This window comes from Peromyscus eremicus, chromosome 23, assembly GCF_949786415.1.
Source record: "Peromyscus eremicus chromosome 23, PerEre_H2_v1, whole genome shotgun sequence".
NCBI lineage: Eukaryota > Metazoa > Chordata > Mammalia > Rodentia > Cricetidae > Peromyscus > Peromyscus eremicus.
The window spans coordinates 11268293-11286836 of record NC_081438.1 but is presented as its reverse complement, the minus strand read 5'-3'; the positions used below and the strand labels follow the sequence as shown (position 1 = coordinate 11286836).

The 18544-nt window shown below is 51.3% G+C and overlaps 1 protein-coding gene across 2 annotated transcripts in view; it reads left to right on the top strand.

The window, feature by feature from the left end:
* The window catches only part of Ptpn11 (protein tyrosine phosphatase non-receptor type 11), a 65155-nt gene that overhangs the window by 19286 nt on the left and 27325 nt on the right, over positions 1-18544 (top strand). For both annotated transcript variants that reach the window (XM_059248898.1, XM_059248899.1), the window contains exons 3-6: positions 2500-2694; positions 5614-5806; positions 7343-7459; positions 9939-10052. In XM_059248898.1, the coding sequence (XP_059104881.1) occupies positions 2500-2694; positions 5614-5806; positions 7343-7459; positions 9939-10052 (619 nt within the window). The remainder of the gene's footprint in view (positions 1-2499; positions 2695-5613; positions 5807-7342; positions 7460-9938; positions 10053-18544) is intronic.

Sequence of the window (18544 nt, the reverse complement as noted above, 5' to 3'; positions counted from 1 at the left end):
GTGAGTAAGGGTGTATGTAGGACTACAGCCTGAGCCTTACACAGAGGAGATGTCAGCACTGACTGGACAGTCACCTGCTAGGGAGTGAATGCCAGACTTCTGTGTTAGTTAACACGTTTTGAATATACTTGTTTATTGTTGTGTGTGTGATGTGTGTGCTTCACAACCTCTTCTCCTGCCCCAGCTCCCCCCTCCTGCCCCGGCTCCCTCCTCCCTCCTCCTGCCCCAGCTCCCTCCTCCTGCCCCAGCTCCTCCTCCTGCCCCAGCTCCTCCTCCTGCCCCAGCTCCCTCCTCCTGCCCCAGCTCCCTCCTCCTGCCCCAGCTCCCCCTCCTGCCCCAGCTCCCTCCTCCTGCCCCAGCTCCCCCTCCTGCCCCAGCTCCTCCTCCTGCCCCAGCTCCCTCCTCCTGCCCCAGCTCCTCCTCCTGCCCCAGCTCCCTCCTCCTGCCCTAGCTCCCCCTCCTGCCCCAGCTCCCTCCTCCTGCCCCAGCTCCCTCCTCCTGCCCCAGCTCCCTCCTCCTGCCCCAGCTCCCTCCTCCTGCCCCAGCTCCCAGCTCCCTCCTCCTGCCCCAGCTCCCTCCTCCTGCCCCAGCTCCCAGCTCCCCCTCCTGCCCTAGCTCCTCCTCCTGCCCCAGCTCCTCCTCCTGCCCCAGCTCCCTCCTCCTGCCCCAGCTCCCTCCTCCTGCCCCAGCTCCTCCTCCTGCCCCAGCTCCTCCTCCTGCCCCAGCTCCTCCTCCTGCCCCAGCTCCCTCCTCCTGCCCCAGCTCCCTCCTCCTGCCCCAGCTCCTCCTCCTGCCCCAGCTCCCTCCTCCTGCCCCAGCTCCTCCTCCTGCCCCAGCTCCCAGCTCCCCCTCCTGCCCCAGCTCCTCCTCCTGCCCCAGCTCCTCCTCCTGCCCCAGCTCCTCCTCCTGCCCCAGCTCCCTCCTCCTGCCCCAGCTCCCAGCTCCCCCTCCTGCCCCAGCTCCTCCTCCTGCCCCAGCTCCCTCCTCCTGCCCCAGCTCCTCCTCCTGCCCCAGCTCCCTCCTCCTGCCCCAGCTCCCAGCTCCTCCTCCTGCCCCAGCTCCTCCTCCTGCCCCAGCTCCTCCTCCTGCCCCAGCTCCTCCTCCTGCCCCAGCTCCCTCCTCCTGCCCCAGCTCCCAGCTCCCTCTTCCTGCCCCAGTTCCCAGCTCCCTCCTCCTGCCCCAGCTCCCTCCTCCTGCCCCAGCTCCCTCCTCCTGCCCCAGCTCCCTCCTCCTGCCCCAGCTCCTCCTCCTGCCCCAGCTCCCTCCTCCTGCCCCAGCTCCCTCCTCCTGCCCCAGCTCCCTGCCCCCTCCTCCTGCCCCAGCTCCTCCTCCTGCCCCAGCTCCCTCCTCCTGCCCCAGCTCCCTCCTCCTGCCCCAGCTCCTCCTCCTGCCCCAGCTCCCTCCTCCTGCCCCAGCTCCCTGCCCCCTCCTCCTGCCCCAGCTCCCTCCTCCTGCCACAGTTCTTGTGGCTCTCAGGGACCAGGCTTAGGTTGTCAGACTTTCCCTGCTGAGCTAGCACACCACTCACAAATTTTTAATTTAATTTAATTTTTTTTAACATTTACATTTTTTATGTACTGGTTAATTTTTTTTTTTTTTTTTTTTTTTTTTTTTTTTTTTTTTTACATTTATTTGGTGTGTGTGCATGTGTGAAAGTGTCATGGCATGAATGTATAGGTCGGAGGACAGCTTTGGGAGTTGGTTTTCTCCTTCTCCCATATGTGTCCTGGGGATTGCACTCGGTTTGTCAGGTCAGCTTTGCTGGCAAGCCCCCTTTACCCACTTAACCATCTCATTGGGCCCTGTTTATTTTTCTTGTTGTTGGATCTTTTGGTTTGGTTTGTGTTTTTGAGACATGATCTCATGTATTGAAGGCTGGCCTTAAACTTCTGACCCCCCCTGCTTCAGCCTCCCAAGTGCTGGATTATAGGTGTGCATCACCATACTTTTTAGGCAATATTTATGTATTTACAAGCAAGCCTGTACATTTTCTTATTTATTTTAAACATGGTCTTGCTCTGTAGCCCAGTGTCTTCCTGCCTCAGCCTTCCAAGAGCCTGGCTGTTGGTGTATCTCGGTGATAAATATTTTGAGTTTCTGTCTTTTACTTGTCCGTTTTTGAAAGTCTTTTGCTACCTATTCATTATTATTGCCTTGGACAAAAACGATTAGGAGTGGATTTGCTGGACACCAAGGTAGTGGGTGTTTGATTTTAACTTCAACTGTGTGTCCTTAATTGTTAAGGACAGTAATAGTTGTCACTCAACCTATACCATAAAAATAGGCCAGCAGTTCAAAATGGAAGCTACCCAGGGCACAGGCAGACACAGTGCTGTGGGTCGGCATAGTTGGTGGGGTGATTTGATCTCCAGTTTCAGGGATGGGGTACATCTTTTCATTGGGTTTGTTCCAGGGTTTGGGTGAAATCTTCTCCTAATGTGAGGTCTCTTTTTCCAAGTATTGCTCTTTGACACCCCTCCCCCCAATGGACTATTTTAGAAGAAATGGGGCCGTCACCCACATCAAGATTCAGAACACTGGGGACTACTATGACCTCTATGGTGGGGAGAAGTTTGCCACCTTGGCTGAACTGGTCCAGTATTACATGGAGCATCACGGGCAGCTGAAAGAGAAGAACGGAGATGTTATTGAGCTCAAGTACCCACTGAACTGCGCAGACCCGACCTCTGAAAGGTCAGTGACATCTTAGTGAACGCTAATCTGCACTCTAGGGCTATATGCTACGTGTCTGTCTTGTGGGGCACACAGGATCTGTATGACTCCAAAGCTGGTGTCTGTCCCTCATGCTGTCATTTTTTTCAATTAATTAATGAGTTAATTAATTAATGTGCATTGGTGTTTTGCCATGGGTGTCAGGTCCACTGGAACTGGAGTTACAGACAGCTGTGAGCTACCATGTGGATGCTGGGAATTGAACCCAGCTCCTCTGGAAGAGCAGTCAGTGCTCTTAACTGCTGAGCCATCTTTCCAGCTCCCCATGCTGTCATTTTTAAAACATTACGTTTTGTTTTGTTTGTGGCAGGGTTTAGTGTAGTTCAGGGTGGCCTGGGACTCCTTGTGTAGCGAGGATGACTGAATTCCTGATGATCTTGCTTCTAGCTCCTGAGTGCTAGGGTTACAGAGGTGCTTCACTGTGTCTGGCTGATGTGGTCCTGGGGGTTGAGCACAGGCTTGGTCATGCCAGCGAGGCTCTCTACACACTGAGCTCTATCCCCAGCCCGGTGGTGTATTAAAGTAGGAACGATGGCGTCAGAGTATTTGCAGAATGCCCTTCCCTCACAGCAGCTGCGGTCAGTGTTCCTTACACGGATTCCACAGGGCTCTCACATTTCCCCGAGTAGATTTAGTACAGGCTTTATTGTAAGATTTATCCACAGCTCATGAGCTTTGGGAGAGATGCTGAAACAGCAGCAGTATTCCATAGTGGCTCAGACCAGTTGTTCAGCAGCACTACCAACAGAGGTCAGGCTAAGCCCATGGCTCTTCACCTTCTCTTTAACGTTATCTCCCAGATGTGTGAGCATGACTGTCTGCAGAGAACTGCCATGTGGTAGAGCCCTTCCCATGGGTTTGGAGTTGAGAGCTAGTGCTTGTTTGGTTGGCCCTGGCCTTGGCTTCTGCAGTCCCCTTTCTGATTGCAGGTTCTGGGTCTGTATATCGATCGTATCTTTCCCCGATGCCCATATTATGTGCTGGTCATTTGTTTCTCCGAGGGCTGCTGTAGCCTCCAGTTGTCTCACCTGCTTTAGTTCTGCATGGACCTTTTCAGTGGAGTGTAGATGGAAGAACGCTGACCAAGTCTTTGGGGAGGAGTGTTACCTGCTAGGGAATGTTGGCTTTCTTACCTAAAGCCATGACGTTCCTGTGACTCAGTTTTCGATGTTTCTGTGGTGACTTAAGAGCTGAGTTGTTTCAGAATCTGCCATTTCATGGCCCTGGACAGCCTGCATCCAGACTCTCCAGCACAACAGTTAAAGTACAGCCTTTTGGGTTCCAAGTGGACATTGCTCTCTGCTTGTGGGAGCTCACACTGTTAGGGAAACCCTGTCTCTGCTCCAAGATGTACATACTATTAAAGCTTGACTGATAACCCAGTGTGGTTTGAAGAACTGGACAGCAGGTTGAGAGACATTTAAGTATAGGTTAGAAATACAGAAAAATCTGATGCTTTGAATTAATTTATAACAAAGATCCATTTTTATCTAATGTCAAAATGAGCACAGATTCATGATTATCTTGTCTCTTTTATAACTTGTTTATTTGTTGCTTGAGTCCAGGTCTCATGCAGGCTGGGCTGGCCTCCTGATGGCTGTGTAACTGAGGGTGACACTGTGCTCCTCATCTTGTATGTACATCCTGTACGGTGTCTCAGTCAGAGTTTCTATTACTGTGATAAAACACCATGACCAAAGCAACTTGGGGAGGAAAGGGCTTACTTCATCTTACAGCTTATAGTCCATCATTCAGGGAAGTCAGGGCAGGAACTCAAGGCAGGAACCTGGAGGCAGGAGCTGATGTAAAGGCCGTGAGGAAATGCTGTTTCCTGGCTTGCCCTCTTGGTTTGCTCAGCCTGCTCTTATAGTACCCAGGACTACCAGCCAAAGGATGGCATGGCCAACAGTGGGCAGTGCCCTCCTCCATCGATCATCAGTTAAGGAAATGCACCATAGGCTTGCCTATAGACCAATCTGGTAGGGATATTTTCTCAACTGAGGCTCTTTCTTCCCAAATGATTCTAGCTTGTATGAAGTTGACATAAAACTAGTAAGCACACATGAATTATAGGCATGTGCCACCATGCCCAGGCTTGTAACTTTTTCTGATCTTTTCACTAAATGCCTGTAACTCAACAGTTGGTTCTTTTAGGGTTAGGCACTTAGAAAAAAAAAAGTCAAGTGTATTTTTAAAAGACGGGAGATTTAAAAGCATTGAAACATATTGTTTCCTTTCTTCCTTCGTTTATTTTTTTCTTCTGAGACAGGGTTTCTCTGTATAGCCCTGGTTGTCCCAGAACTCACTCTACTCTGTATATCAGGCTGGCCTCAAACTCAGAGATCCACCTGCCTCTGCCTGCCTCCTGAGTGCTGGGATTAAAGGCGTGCACCACCATCATGTGGCGGATATTGTTTTCAAATGATCCTGGGCTCCTTGTTAAAATTCAGTGGAGGCATTGCCTGTAATCTCAGCACTGATACTTTTATTGTCTCAGTAAAGAAAAATGAACTTTATTTGTCATTTTTTTTTTTTTTTTTTTTTTTTTTCCGAGACAGGGTTTCTCTGTAGTTTTGCGTCTTTCCTGGAACTCACTTTGTAGACCAGGCTGGCCTGGAACTCACAGAGATCCGCCTTCCTCTGCCTCCCGAGTGCTGGGATTAAAGGCGTGCGCCACCACCACCCGGCTTATTTGTCATTTCTAACACATCTCTGTCATTTTCCTGTCTGTCGGGATGCAGTCTGTCTAGTCGGACAGTCCGTGTCCCCTGGAGGAAGCTGTCTGTCTGGAACCTGTGTTGAGGAGAGCATCCAGTGTGGTACATGGACAATACTGCACACCCCAGCTGAGCTCGGCTCGTTTGCTTTTCACACGCATAGGTGGTTCCATGGTCACTTGTCCGGAAAGGAAGCAGAGAAACTGCTGACGGAGAAGGGGAAGCATGGCAGCTTTCTTGTCCGAGAGAGCCAGAGCCACCCCGGGGACTTCGTTCTGTCCGTCCGAACCGGCGACGACAAAGGGGAGAGCAATGACGGCAAGTCCAAAGTGACCCACGTCATGATCCGCTGTCAGGTAGAGCCCGGGACTAGGGGGACTGGGGGGCTGGTGCGGTGGCATCTGGGGCCAGACACCCGCACATCAGGATTCGCTGAGCTTAGTTTCCTCGCTCATGGCGTCACTCCTGTGTCTGTCTCGTTGTTTTGAAGCACTGTTACTTTTATTCTTTTTTTTGTTGTTGTTGTGCTTTTCTGTTGGCTTTTTTTGTTTTTGTTTTTCTTTTTTCGAGACAGGGTTTCTCTGTGTAGCCCTGGCTGTCCTGGAACTCGCTCTGTAGCCCAGGCTGGCCTCGAACTCACAGAGATCCACCTGCCTCTGCCTCCCAGGTGCTGGGATTAAAGGCGGGCTCCACCACTGCCAAGCTGTTTTTGTTTTTCTGAGATAGCATCTCTCTGTGTACCCCTGGCTGTCCGGAAACTCACTCTGTAGGCCAGCCAGGCCTGGAACCTACAGAGATCTGCCTGCCCTGGCCATGCTGCCACCCCGCCCAGTTTTCCATTCTGGTTTTTCTTTTGGGTCCATCTCTGACAGATGCTTCAGTGCACATGGCCTCTTCTCTGTGGGATTGACTGTCCTAAGGAGTGTCACAGGCGGGTGACACCGCAGTGGGCCTTCCATGTCTGTGGATCCACCCCCTGGGGGCAGCAGTCTTCAGCATCCTGTCCGTCTAGACATGGGAAGACTTTGTTGTCCCATCTAGCTTCACAGCTGTGTACATGACCTTACGTGAGCACTGATGCCGCCCTAGGCATCGGGAGGAGTCTGGAGGTGATGGGAAGCGTGTGGCAGCCCGTGTGGAGTTTCTATTTGATTTTGATGTAATTAAGTGTTATGCCATCTCTTGTCTTTTGTGCTGGGATGGAACCTGGCACCTGTTCCACCCCTGAGTGCCCCCCCCCCCCCTTTCACCGCTGCTCTTGCTCTTTCCTTCACAGCACTGAGGGCATTGGGCTATCTGTTTCCGGGGGTCAGTCTCTGGGCTTCAGTTGAATACAGTGTAGTTTTTTGCGGTCAGGCTCTTTAAGTGTACCCATCACCTCGTAACACTTCAAATGCCCTCCTGGCAGAACTGCAGTGTATGTAACCCTGTCCACTGTTGTCACCGTGCTGCGGATGGACTGGGGTTCCTGAGCCTGTTCACCACACAGGGAGGGTCTGTGTGTCACCAGCACCTTCTCCTGCACCAAGGCCTTCATGGCCACCATCTGATCTCTTGTCACTGTGGGTTGGACTGGTTTTTGGAGGCTACACATAAGTGAGGTGACACATGTTCCTTTCAGCACGTGGCTTCTTAGATTTCCTAGGAGGCCCTCCTCCCTCCCTCACTCTGCTGTCACCAATGACAGGTTTTCTTCTCAAGGCCCAGTGTGGCTCCACTGTGATGACACAGACGTGATACAAAAGTGTGTCTTGTTCTCATCGTGCCCTCCAGACAGCCAGTGGCTTGGTTACACAGGTTAAGTGTCACTGAGAATGCAGTGGCTGCAGGAGGGTGGGAAGGCAGTGGGCTAGCCTGAGGTAATAATGAGCACCATCTGTCTGGTCTGAAAGGAACTGAAGTACGACGTTGGCGGAGGAGAGCGCTTTGACTCTTTGACAGACCTGGTGGAGCATTACAAGAAGAACCCCATGGTGGAGACGCTGGGCACAGTCCTACAGCTCAAGCAGGTCAGGAAACTGAAGCTGCCTCTGCTGAGGGTCGGGAGAAGGCTGGCATGGAGTCTGCCACGTATGTGTACCAGTCAGTGTCCCGTCACTGTGACAAGATACAGGAGCACTCGCTGATAGGGGAAAGGGTTCAAAGGAGGAGCCCCCAGTCACCTGGCCCTGCTGCCTTGGGCTGTGGTGGCACATTTACCATGGTGGGAACACTTGGGGATGTTTACCACATGGCTGAGACAGGGAGGGCCCTGATCTGCATCAGTGACCTGCCCTAGGGTAGGTAGACCCTACCTTCTTCAGACCCTGCTACCTCCCGGGAGCACCTAGGGTTGGGACCAAGCCTTCAACACATGGTCCCTTGGGTGACATTCAAGATCATAGCGTAATGTGGGAGTAGACAGAGTATCGGCATACAGTCTCTAGTCTCTTCACTGACAGAACACCTCATTTAGTGTTTGGAAACAAATTCTAGGTGCTGTGTCATTTCCACATCAGTAAAGGACCTCATGGAGTGTTTGGGGTTGGGGTTGAACCAGGGCACACCACGTTTGAACTCTGGGATATATGTGGGAGTCTGTCGGAGTCCAGCTCTGACCTGTCAAAGGCTTCTTGCAGGGAGGAGAGAGGAATGAGGAAATATTAGATAGACATATAGACAGAGACACAGGATAGCTTTGGGAGGGTCCTGGGTCAATGCCCAGTCGCCTCAAGGTTTATTCCAAAGGATTTTTTATACACTACCAAGGGGAGAGGCAAAAGACCTCTCCCTTTCAAGATCAAAGCACAATGTACAGCCAAGTGTAGCCCCTTCAAAACACCTGGTAACCACACCCATGGCCAAATCATCCCCTTATGCAGCCCTGCTGGGTAAAGTAAGCTCAGATCTTCTGACCTTGAGTAAGGTCTCACTAGGGAGCCTCTGTGGGTCTCCACAGATATATGGCCTGCCTCCTTACAGAGGATTTTGTTCTTTTCTTCAGTGCTGGGGAGTCCAGCCTCAGGGATTTGTGCATGGTAGGCAAGTGCTCACCACTGAAGTCCAACCCAGCGCCCACATGTGTAGACTGCTTTGTCCTTTGTTCTTGATAAATAGTCTTGCCATGTAGCCCTGCTAGTCTCATGACCCTCCTGCCTCCATGTTGGGCTGACACATATGTACTATCATGCCCTTTAAAAAAGAGGACCCAGGTTCAATTCCTAGCACCCACATGGCGGCTCACAGCTGTCTCCAACTCCAGTTCCAGTGGTTCTGACTCTCACACAGACATGCAGACCAAACACCAGTGCACATAAAAAAGAGGTGTTCACTGCAAATTACCATTAGTTCCCTTGGGGGGACTCACACTTTCTCAGCTTGGAGTCTTTGCTGTTTCCCTTTTTAAAAAACTTTTTATTGATTCTTTGTGAATTTCACATCATGCACCCCAATCCCCCTTATTTCCCCATCGCTCCATGTTCACCCTCTCTCCTTGCAGCCTACCCCTCAAAAGAAAACAAACAAAAATAAGTCTGTCAGTGGAAGTTGCTGTGTCTCACAGTCTGCCCTTTTGTCCAAACAGCTTCACTTGCAAATGTTGGTTGCAGTGAGTCATTGGTCTGGTTGGAGGCTCTGGCTTCTGCTGCACTGTCAACACTGGACCCTCACCGGGAATCCTCTCGGATATCCTGTTGTTGCCCTGTGTCACAGAGGTCCTGCAGCTTTAGTTCTGCAGGACCGGCCCCTTCTCGAACTTCATGGATGAGGCAGATGTTGGGATGGACCAACTCAAAGCCCTGAGTGTGGGTCTGTGTAGTAGCAGAGGTGGTCAGCCCTCCTGCATCCTGGCCACCAGGGCCAGCTCTCCCGATTTGCTCTGGTGAGGGGTGGGGCCAGTTCTCCAACCTGTGGCAGCTGGCAAGGGGCAGGAGAGGCTCTCCCGAGCTCAGCTGTTTCACTTTTATGACAGTGGTCTCATCTGGAAGTTGTGCTGTGATTTAACTGTCTAGAAATCTCGGTTTGAATTTGTATCAGCTGAGTTCTAACATGTTGGTTGAGAGTGAAGAGGCATTTCCTGGTGGAACAGAAGAGAAAGTGAAAGTGCATTTCCAAGTGTTTGAGTTTGGGGCTCAGGGAGAGTGCTGGTGCTTTTGGGTTTTATCCCTGCAGCCTACCTAAACAAGGAAGGGGAAAACCATCTCCTCAATGCTGCTCCTGATCTCCACACGTCACCATCGTGTACACATGCACACATGCACATAGGCACCAGAACACAGAGACACATATCCCACACAAATGTATGAGCACACCACACAAACATGAACATACCCACATGCGTGAATGCACACACATACACACAGATGCACACATGCATGCATAGGCACTCATACACATGCACACATTTGGGGTGATGTGCATCCTGCCTTTGCTTTTGTGAAGTCTTTTTCTTTCTGTGTTAACACTGTTAAACATGTTTTCTTCCTTTCCCACCACTGCTGAACACAACAGCCCCTCAACACAACTCGTATTAATGCTGCTGAAATCGAAAGCCGGGTTCGAGAGCTAAGCAAGCTAGCTGAGACCACAGATAAAGTCAAACAGGGCTTTTGGGAAGAATTTGAGGTAAGTCTCACTGACAGATTGTTTTTTGTATGTTATTAAATGCTGTTTTAACAGGTGAGAAAAAGCCTTATGCTGGGGTTGGCTCCTTTGTTGTGGCATGGAGTAGGTCACTCATGGTACTTCTTTGAAGCAGAAAGGCATTGTGTTCCTGGGAAGGGTTTGCAGCTTGTCTCAGATGGATGAGCTAGCAGCTCTATTTGTTGGTTCAGACCACTGGCAGGACCCCAGAAAAACAAAAAGGATCGAGTTCCTCTGGCATCCAAGAGGCTTCAGACAAATGAAGCTTCGTTGTTTTGAATAAGGCCAGGAGAAGGGCCTGGGGTTGTTCACACTAATAACGGGGAAATTAAGGGGCTGATGTTTGTCCTGAGCCCGGCTCAGGTGTGAGCCCGTCATGTGGCCCTGTGTGCTCAGATGCTGCTGACCCATGTGTCCTCTGGTCTGTCTTTCTCTCCTTGTGCATTTGAGCAGAGCTTTGGCCTCTTCCCTTCCACAGTCAGACTCCTTCTGTCGCTCAGACCTGCACACAGCTCTTTTTATATTTGGTTTTTCGAGACTGAGTTTCTCTGTGTAGTCCTGGCTGTCTTGGAATTCACTGTGTAGACCAGGCTGGCCTCGAACTCACAGAGATCCATCTGCCTGCCTCTGCCTCCCAGTGCTGGAATTAAAGGCGTATGCCACTATGCCCAGTTTAAAGACTGTTTTTAAGCCGGGCGGTGGTGCACGCCTTTAATCCCAGCACTCGGGAGGCAGAGCCAGGCGGATCTCTGTGAGTTCGAGGCCAGCCTGGGCTACCAAGTGAGTTCCAGGAAAGGCGCAAAGCTACACAGAGAAACCCTGTCTCGAAAAACCAAAAAAAAAAAAAAAAAAAAGAAGTTTAACTGTTTTTCTATTTTTTTTTTTAAATAATTTCTTTAAATTTATTTTATGTGCACTGGTGTGAAGGTATCAGATCTCCTGGAACTGGAGTTACAGACAGTTGTGAGCTGCCATGTGGGTGCTGGGAATTGAACCCCGGGTCCTCTGGACGAGCAGCCAGTGCCCTTAACCGCTGAGCCATCTCCTTAGCCCGTAACTGTTTCTCTAAAGCCTGTTTTCACCGGTGCACCACAGTGTTTTAGGAAATGGGACAGGTCCCCCTCACCTAATTTTGGTCATCTTTTTTTTTTTTTTCTTCTTTTTTTTTTTTGAGACAGGGTTTCTCTGTGTAGTTTTGGTGCTTTTCCTGGATCTCGCTCTGTAGACCAGGCTGGTCTCGAACTCACAGAGATCCGCCTGGCTCTGCTTCCCGAATGCTGGGATTAAAGGCAGGTGCCACCGCTGCCCAATTTAATTTTGGTTATCTTAAAGACAGAGATGATAGGCCACAGCTTGAGGTAGACATGTTCAGGTTTGGCCTCGAACATAGCCTGTACTTTTCAAAGCCAGAAGCCAGCCAGCCCTGCTGTGAAAAACAAAAAACCGCCATGCCAGGCCCTTATCTCAGGTCAGGAGGTGAGGAAGAAGCTGTCTTCCTTGTCTCTCTGGCCCCTTTTCCCATCTCACTAGTCTCACTCGCTTCTAGTCCCTCCCCTCCCTCCCCCAGTGTTCGGGTTCTGGTGTGTACCACTTGTCCAGCTCACCCTTTGCTGTGACCGTGGAAAACAATTGTAGATGCCTCCCTCGGTGACAGATCAAATTCAGCCCCACCTTCTATACATCAATAACAACATAAAGGGCAGAAATGAGTTGACTTTGTGTGTGAGGTGTGGAAAACAGAGTCCCGTCTGTACTGCTGGGGTGGGACACTGTGTCAGAGCATTAGGAGTCCTGCGGATAGATGGAGTTGTCGGTGTAGATGAGGGCCTGCTTTCGAGATCTCTTATTACCCCTGCCTCTCCAGTTAAGTCAGCTTTAAGAAACCGCTGCCTGTTGAGGTTAGAGTCAGGGGCATGAGCCTAAGACAGAAAGGCCACCGCAGTGGGTTGGAAGTCACCCTCATAATTTCAGTCCCCATGGGACTAAAGTTTGAGCCACATCCACAGGATGCTGTTAGTTAGTGAGCACATCAGGATTGCTTCCTGGAGGATGATTAATGCAGCATCCTGTCTTCCTCTGACTCTAATGGGGGAACCCACCTTTCACAGGGCACTCTAATGGGGGAACCCACCTTTTACAGGGCACTCTAATGGGGGAACCCACCTTTCACAGGGCACTCTAATGGGGGAACCCACCTTTCACAGGGCACTCTAATGGGGGAACCCACCTTTCACAGGGCACTCTAATGGGGGAACCCACCTTTCACAGGGCACTCTAATGGGGGAACCCACCTTTCACAGGGCACTCTAATGGGGGAACCCACCTTTCACAGGGCACTCTAATGGGGGAACCCACCTTTCACAGGGCACTCTAATGGGGGAACCCACCTTTCACAGGGCACTCTAATGGGGGAACCCACCTTTCACAGGGCACTCTAATGGGGGGCAGAATCCCACCTTTCACAGGGCACTCACGTTGAGAGGTCCCACCTTTCTCAGGGCACTCTAATGGGGGGCAGAATCCCACCTTTCTCAGGGCACTCTAATGGGGGAACCCACCTTTCACAGGGCACTCTAATGGGGGGCAGAATCCCACCTTTCTCAGTACACTCACATTGGGAGGTCCCACCTTTCTCAGGGCACTCTGATGGTGGGATTCCAACTTTCTTGGTGTGCTCTGATGGCTTTTCAAAGGAGCCTGAATTCTGCAGCTTGAGCTGCTGCAGAGCTGCTGTTAGCAGGAGGAGGAGCTGGAGGGGGAAGGTTGTGAAGCCGCCAGCTTTTACTTGGGACATTAAGAGGGTTTTTGTTGACACCTCTTGAGTCTTTAGCTCCCCCCTCTGGGGGTTTTCTCAGGGGAGCCTTCCCCATCCCCCACCCCCATTGCAAGCTGGGTACTTCCTATGTGTGTGTGGGCATAGGAATTTGTGAATAATCTGTGTTGCTATTGTTTTAATGCCCCACAAATCCATAGACGCAGGTAACTTCAGTGAGTCTGTTGGGGGAAAGGAATGCTTTGTCCCCATGAAGCTGCTAAGGGAACAAGAGGGTTCGTGTCATCTAGGAAAGTGACTAGTGTAGTCAGGGCCCAGGACAGAACCTGCTTGGTTCCTTATAGCCCCAGAATCCAGCAGGCAGTCCTCCTACTCCCCTTTTCCCAAGTGGGCTTCAAATAGTTTTGTGGATGTATTTGAGAGTGCTGTGTCGGGTTCAGGCCCTGGATTTTGATTCAGTGACTTGGAGCAGTGTTCTGGGCTTTGCTTGAGATAGCCCGCTTTACTGGGATACAGCTTGTTTTCATGAGTCCCTGATGGAACCTGGGATGTGCGCAGCTGAGACTAAGATCTCTGAACACACACGCCCCAGGCGTTCTGATTCAGGCCCACAGGGCTGGATTTCAGAAAGACTGTAGTTTCTGAACTCAGTGTTTCTGATTAAATCTGCAACACATGACAAAGGGGAAAAATCCAACAGACAAAAACCCCAAATCCCAAACAGACAGTGTCATTGACCATCTGATTTACTGGGTAATTTTCTCAGTAAACTCCTTTTCCTTAGCAATTTCAGTATTCTGGAGTGCGCCTTGGCCTGGTCTGGCCTGCAGCTCTGCTGGCCTGTGGCTGGGAGGAGCCCGGGGGCCTTCACCTGTAGCCCCTTCCGGTTCCTCCACAGTGACTGTCCTGCTTGCAGGCACTGTGACTCTCCTCCAGGGTGGCTTCAGCTGTACCCAGGGCTCTGTCTAGAGTACTAATTCTTGCTGGTCATCTCTGGTGGCCATCTTCCCCTGGTGACTAAGCAGTCAGCGTTGGAGGACAGCCCCCAGTCAGGCATCAGCTGCAAGCTCCAAACGCTCCAGGTCTTCCCTGGAGGCCCCATCTTGTCGGGTAGAGCAGTTCAGGGTCTGAGGTTTCCTTGCTCAATCTAAGCTTGGTCCTGTTTCCTACACCACAGCTCTCCTCTGATGCCCCCTGTTCCTACACCACAGCTCTCCTCTGATGCCCTCTCATGCTTTTCTCTGTAGGGTTTTGTTGGCTGTGGTTCTGGACTACACATGCTCGTATGCTTTTTCCCTTCTGTTACCCCTTGCCTTGGATGACCTTACTGCTTCCTCTTAGGTCATGAGTGGCCCTGCTGCAGCTTCCGTTTCTTTTCAACCCCTTACTTCTTGAGCCTCACTTCTTTATTGTGGTGTCCCCCTGTGGATTGAGATGACACATTGGAAAGATGCCACTGGGGTTTTTTGTTATTTGAGACAAAGTCTCGTGTAGCCCAGGCTGATCTCAAACTCATCATGAGGCTGGGGAGACCTTGAACGCCTTGCCTCCAACTTCTAAGTAGCCAGTTTATGCAGTGCTGGGGAATGGACCAAGGGCATTTGCCAACATGCCTTGCTTTCTCTTTAATTTGAGGCAGGATCTCTCCCTCTCCCTCTTGGTCTCCCTCCACTGCCAGCTCCCCATTCCTTCAGTTTTCCGATCTGCTGCAGGAGCACACCCCGACCTTGCCCCTGTCCCTTCTTGCTGACTGTCCTGTGGTTCCTGCATTCTTTTCCTGCCTCTGACTCAGGAGGTAGCTGATCCTCATCCAGACCAGCACTCCCAAGTTTGTGTTGCTTTGGTGCTTTGACTTCATGGTTTGGGGGGCTCCCACTCTGCTCCCCTGTCTTTGCTCTTCAGACTCATGCTTTCCAAACAGGCTGTTTTCCTCTAGAGACCAAAAGTTTCTTCTCCTCCATGTCTTTGGAGGTCCTGCATTACTCTGGAGCTGAAGGGTCCTTGGTGCCCCTTGATGCAATTTTTTTCTCTCTCTGCCATGGCTAGACCTTGCAAGTCCTGTTGTTCCCTCCTAGTGTGTGTCTGCCTTTCTTGGGAAGGAAGGCATTTTCATGATCTGTGCCCCGCTGAGTGTTGTGCCAGGTGGGCATCTAGTTGTATCTCCAGATGCTTGGAGAGATATGTGCCTGTTGAGGGCTCACATGGGCAGGGGATGGAGACAGGATTCCAGGCTGATATTCTGGTCTCCTGCCTCTGTTCCAGCCTCTGCCTCTGCCCCTGTATGCACCCTGTATGCTAATCTCAGCATTCACGCCTTTCTGTTCAAGAACCTTCAGTGGCTCTCAGTTTCCTTATGGAAGCATGACATTTTCATGTTGAAGAACTAAGAATCTGACTCTCAAAAAAGAAAGTTGTCCCCAGGGATGAGGCTGGTAAATGGTTTCAGCTTGGGAATTTCTGGTTTCATGTCCCATTCCAAGTTGGCTGGGCTGTGCTTCCTTCCTCCAGCCTGAGATTGTTCTGCCTGGCCCTTTGGTCCTCTGCCATGTTCCTGCCTCCCATCTCTCCTCACTTCCTTCCGCTTCCTAGTACACAGTGTCTAGACGTGCTGCCCAGTTTCATCCCTGGCCCTTTTTGGTGCTGGAGTGTCCAGTGTTCCCTTCATTTCTGTATGGCCCCGTGACTTCTTCAGGAGAGCTGTCCCAGACCCAGCACAGAGGAATGAAGCGTTGTCTTTCACAAAGGTTTTTGAGTGTGTGGGTGTTTTCCCTGTATACATGTCTGTGTTCCACATGTATGTAGTACCTATGGAGGCCAGAACAGGATCTCCGGAACTAGAGTGATAGAATTTTGTGAGCCGCCAGGTGGGAGCTGGGAACCAAACCCAGGTCCCCTGAGGAGCAGCTAGTGCTGCTGGGCCATCTCCAGTCTCTCAGAGCTTTTTGGAGTTACATCCTGGGATGGTGTCTCTCCACCTCTGGCTCTGTTTGAACTTCTGCAGTTTACCTCTCAGTTGCCGCTGGCTCTTTTCTCAGCTCCTGGTTTGGTTGTTCCTGGGGAAATGGCGTCTTGCAGCCTGTGTCCCAGTTTTCCTTTTTGCTGTCTGCCTCTGCCTTGTCCTCAGCACAGCTGTGAGTGACAGTGCAGGACACAAACCTTGGAGGAGGTGCCCTGTCCCTCCAACCCCCCCAACAGGATTTCTCTGTGTAGCTTTGTGCCTTTCCTGGAACTTACTCTGTAGCCCAGGCTGGCCTCGAACTCACAGAGATCCACCTGGCTCTGCCTCCTGAGTGCTGGGATTAAAGGAGTGCGCCACCACTGCCCGGCTGGAGGAGGTGTTTTAGGGCAGGGCTCCTAGATATATTCGGACTCATGCTCCCATTAGCCTGATGCCAAGAAGGAAGTGGGTCTTGGCGGAGGCTAGCTGCCATTTGGGTCCAGCTGGGGACAGAGGATCAACAATCCTAAATTCTAGTTCTTACTGGATGGACAGCTAGCTGCCCTCACTGGAGGAATGAACAGGTCTGGGCAGTTTGGGCCCCCGGACATGCATGGGGATGGGCTGCAGAGCAGTGGAGGAAAAGCTGAAGTAGGCATTATTGTGCATTTGCCGTCCCTGAAGGTTGCTAGCCGCTGGCAGTCAGCACCCAACTATCTGGATGCAGGACCTGGGCTTGGCCTCTCTGGGGGCCTCCAGGGCTTACAGCCTGTCATGATTTCCACAGCATGTGCAAGAGCTCCTGATGGGTGGTCCAGCAAACACATAGGGTTGTGTTGATGAAGGTGCCCTGACCTGGAACTCTGGAGTTTACTCTGGCAAGGTTGTTCTTGGTGGCACCCCAATTGTAGTAGCTAAGATGAACCAGGGGACATAGGGCCCTGCCTTTTATAGATACCCTGCCATCTGCACTTATTAGTGAATATCACATGAGGTTTGACTCATAGGTGATGGTCAAAGTTACTGCCAAGTTTAAGTAAAGCTGCAGGTTCTCCCCGTCCCCAGCCCCGCATTGCCCTGTCAGTGCCCCGCAGTTCCTCATTCTGGCTGCTCTTGAAGTGACAGATCCCTCTCAATGCTTGAACTTTTGAACATCATTCCTATGACCTATGTAAACATCAAGGGCTAGTGTCTTCCCAACACCACTGAGTTGCCTTTGTGGCCAGCTCAAGGTCAGGGAATGCCAGCTCCCAGAAGGCAAATAGCTTTAATTATTTGATCGGAGCTCATTAAAAACAAAACAAAACAAAACTTGAATGAGCATTGCACTGTCCAAGTTCTGCACACCTTGTTTTCTTTCTGTTCAAGTCCCCACCAACTAAAGACTTTTGTTATGAGCCAGGTGCCAAAGCTAAACACTGTGCTTTGAGACTGAGTGCCAAAAACTCATTGTAAGCCCTTGACTTCTATACCCATCTTTGAAATTTCAGATCCACGATGTGGAAGTAGCGCAGGCTCTGGTGGTGTGCCAGACTGGCCCTGCCTCCTTGCAGAGATCTTCTTCCCAAGCAGCTGTTTTGGCATCTCATAGAGGAAGGAAACCTTTTTCTCTGTAGCTGCCTTTCACTTGCTTTGTCCGCTTGTGATTTTCTATCAAAAAACTAGTTTGGGGCCTCAGTGGTGGATCACTGATGGAGTGTATGCCAGAGGCCCTGGGCTCCATCCTCAGCATCACAGAACCCACAGGCTAGGCTTGCTGAGAGATAATGAAGAGAACTGAAAATGAAACCCGCCGGGCCGTGGTGGCGCACGCCTTTAATCCCAGCACTCTGGAGGCAGAGGCAGGCGGATCTCTGTGAGTTCGAGGCCATCCTGGTCTACAGAGCGAGATCTAGGACAGGTATCGAAACAATACAGAGAAACCGTGTTCAACCCCCCCCCCAAAAAAAAAAAAGTGAAAATGAAACCTCCTCTCTGACTGTGCCTCAGCCTGGTCTGTTCCCCTCTGGACTGTCCTCACTGCTTCCCCACTTCTGGGCCAGTTTCACTGTGGCTGCCTGGTTTATCTCTTAATGGTGTCCCCAACTCCTTGCCCCATAGAGCTGTCTGGCACTTTCTTCTGGAGTCCATCCTTGTCCCTGCCCTGTCCTCCCAGGTCTGATTCCTCGCATCTTGTCCAGGTTTCCCAGGGAAGTGAGGGCTGCAGGCTTCTGGAAACAGCTGTCATGGAGACGCTGACTTGGGTTTGACATGAGAGGCCCCCAAGCTGAACTAATAGTTGTCCTTCCTGCCATCCAGTGGCCCCAAGCTGCCCCTGCCTCTTCCAGTGTCCACATCCTGAGATTGTCATGGGGCTCACTCTTGATGGAGCTGAGGTGGAAGGGAGCAGAACACGACTCTGGTGCCGCTCACACACCCTCTCCCAGCTCTCCCAGTGCAGTCCTCCATGTCTCCAAAGGCCTTTCTTCTCACACATGTTGTGGAAAGTCTAGGGGCAAAACAGCAAAGGAAACAGATGAGCTCAAACACAAACGGCAAGGACTTCTGACTCCACCTCCGCGATCCCTCCTTGGTGTGTGTGCTGCTGCTGCCATTGTGTAGGTACCCAGGTGCATGTAAGCATGTGGCTCCAGCCCACTCCGGGTTTGACCAACTGTGACCATCCTTCCATCCAGACTGACTCTGTAGAGTCACAGAGTTCTTCTGTGTGACAGGACAACAGAGTTTTGTTGTCCCCTCCCTCCCTGCCTCCCTCCCTGTCTC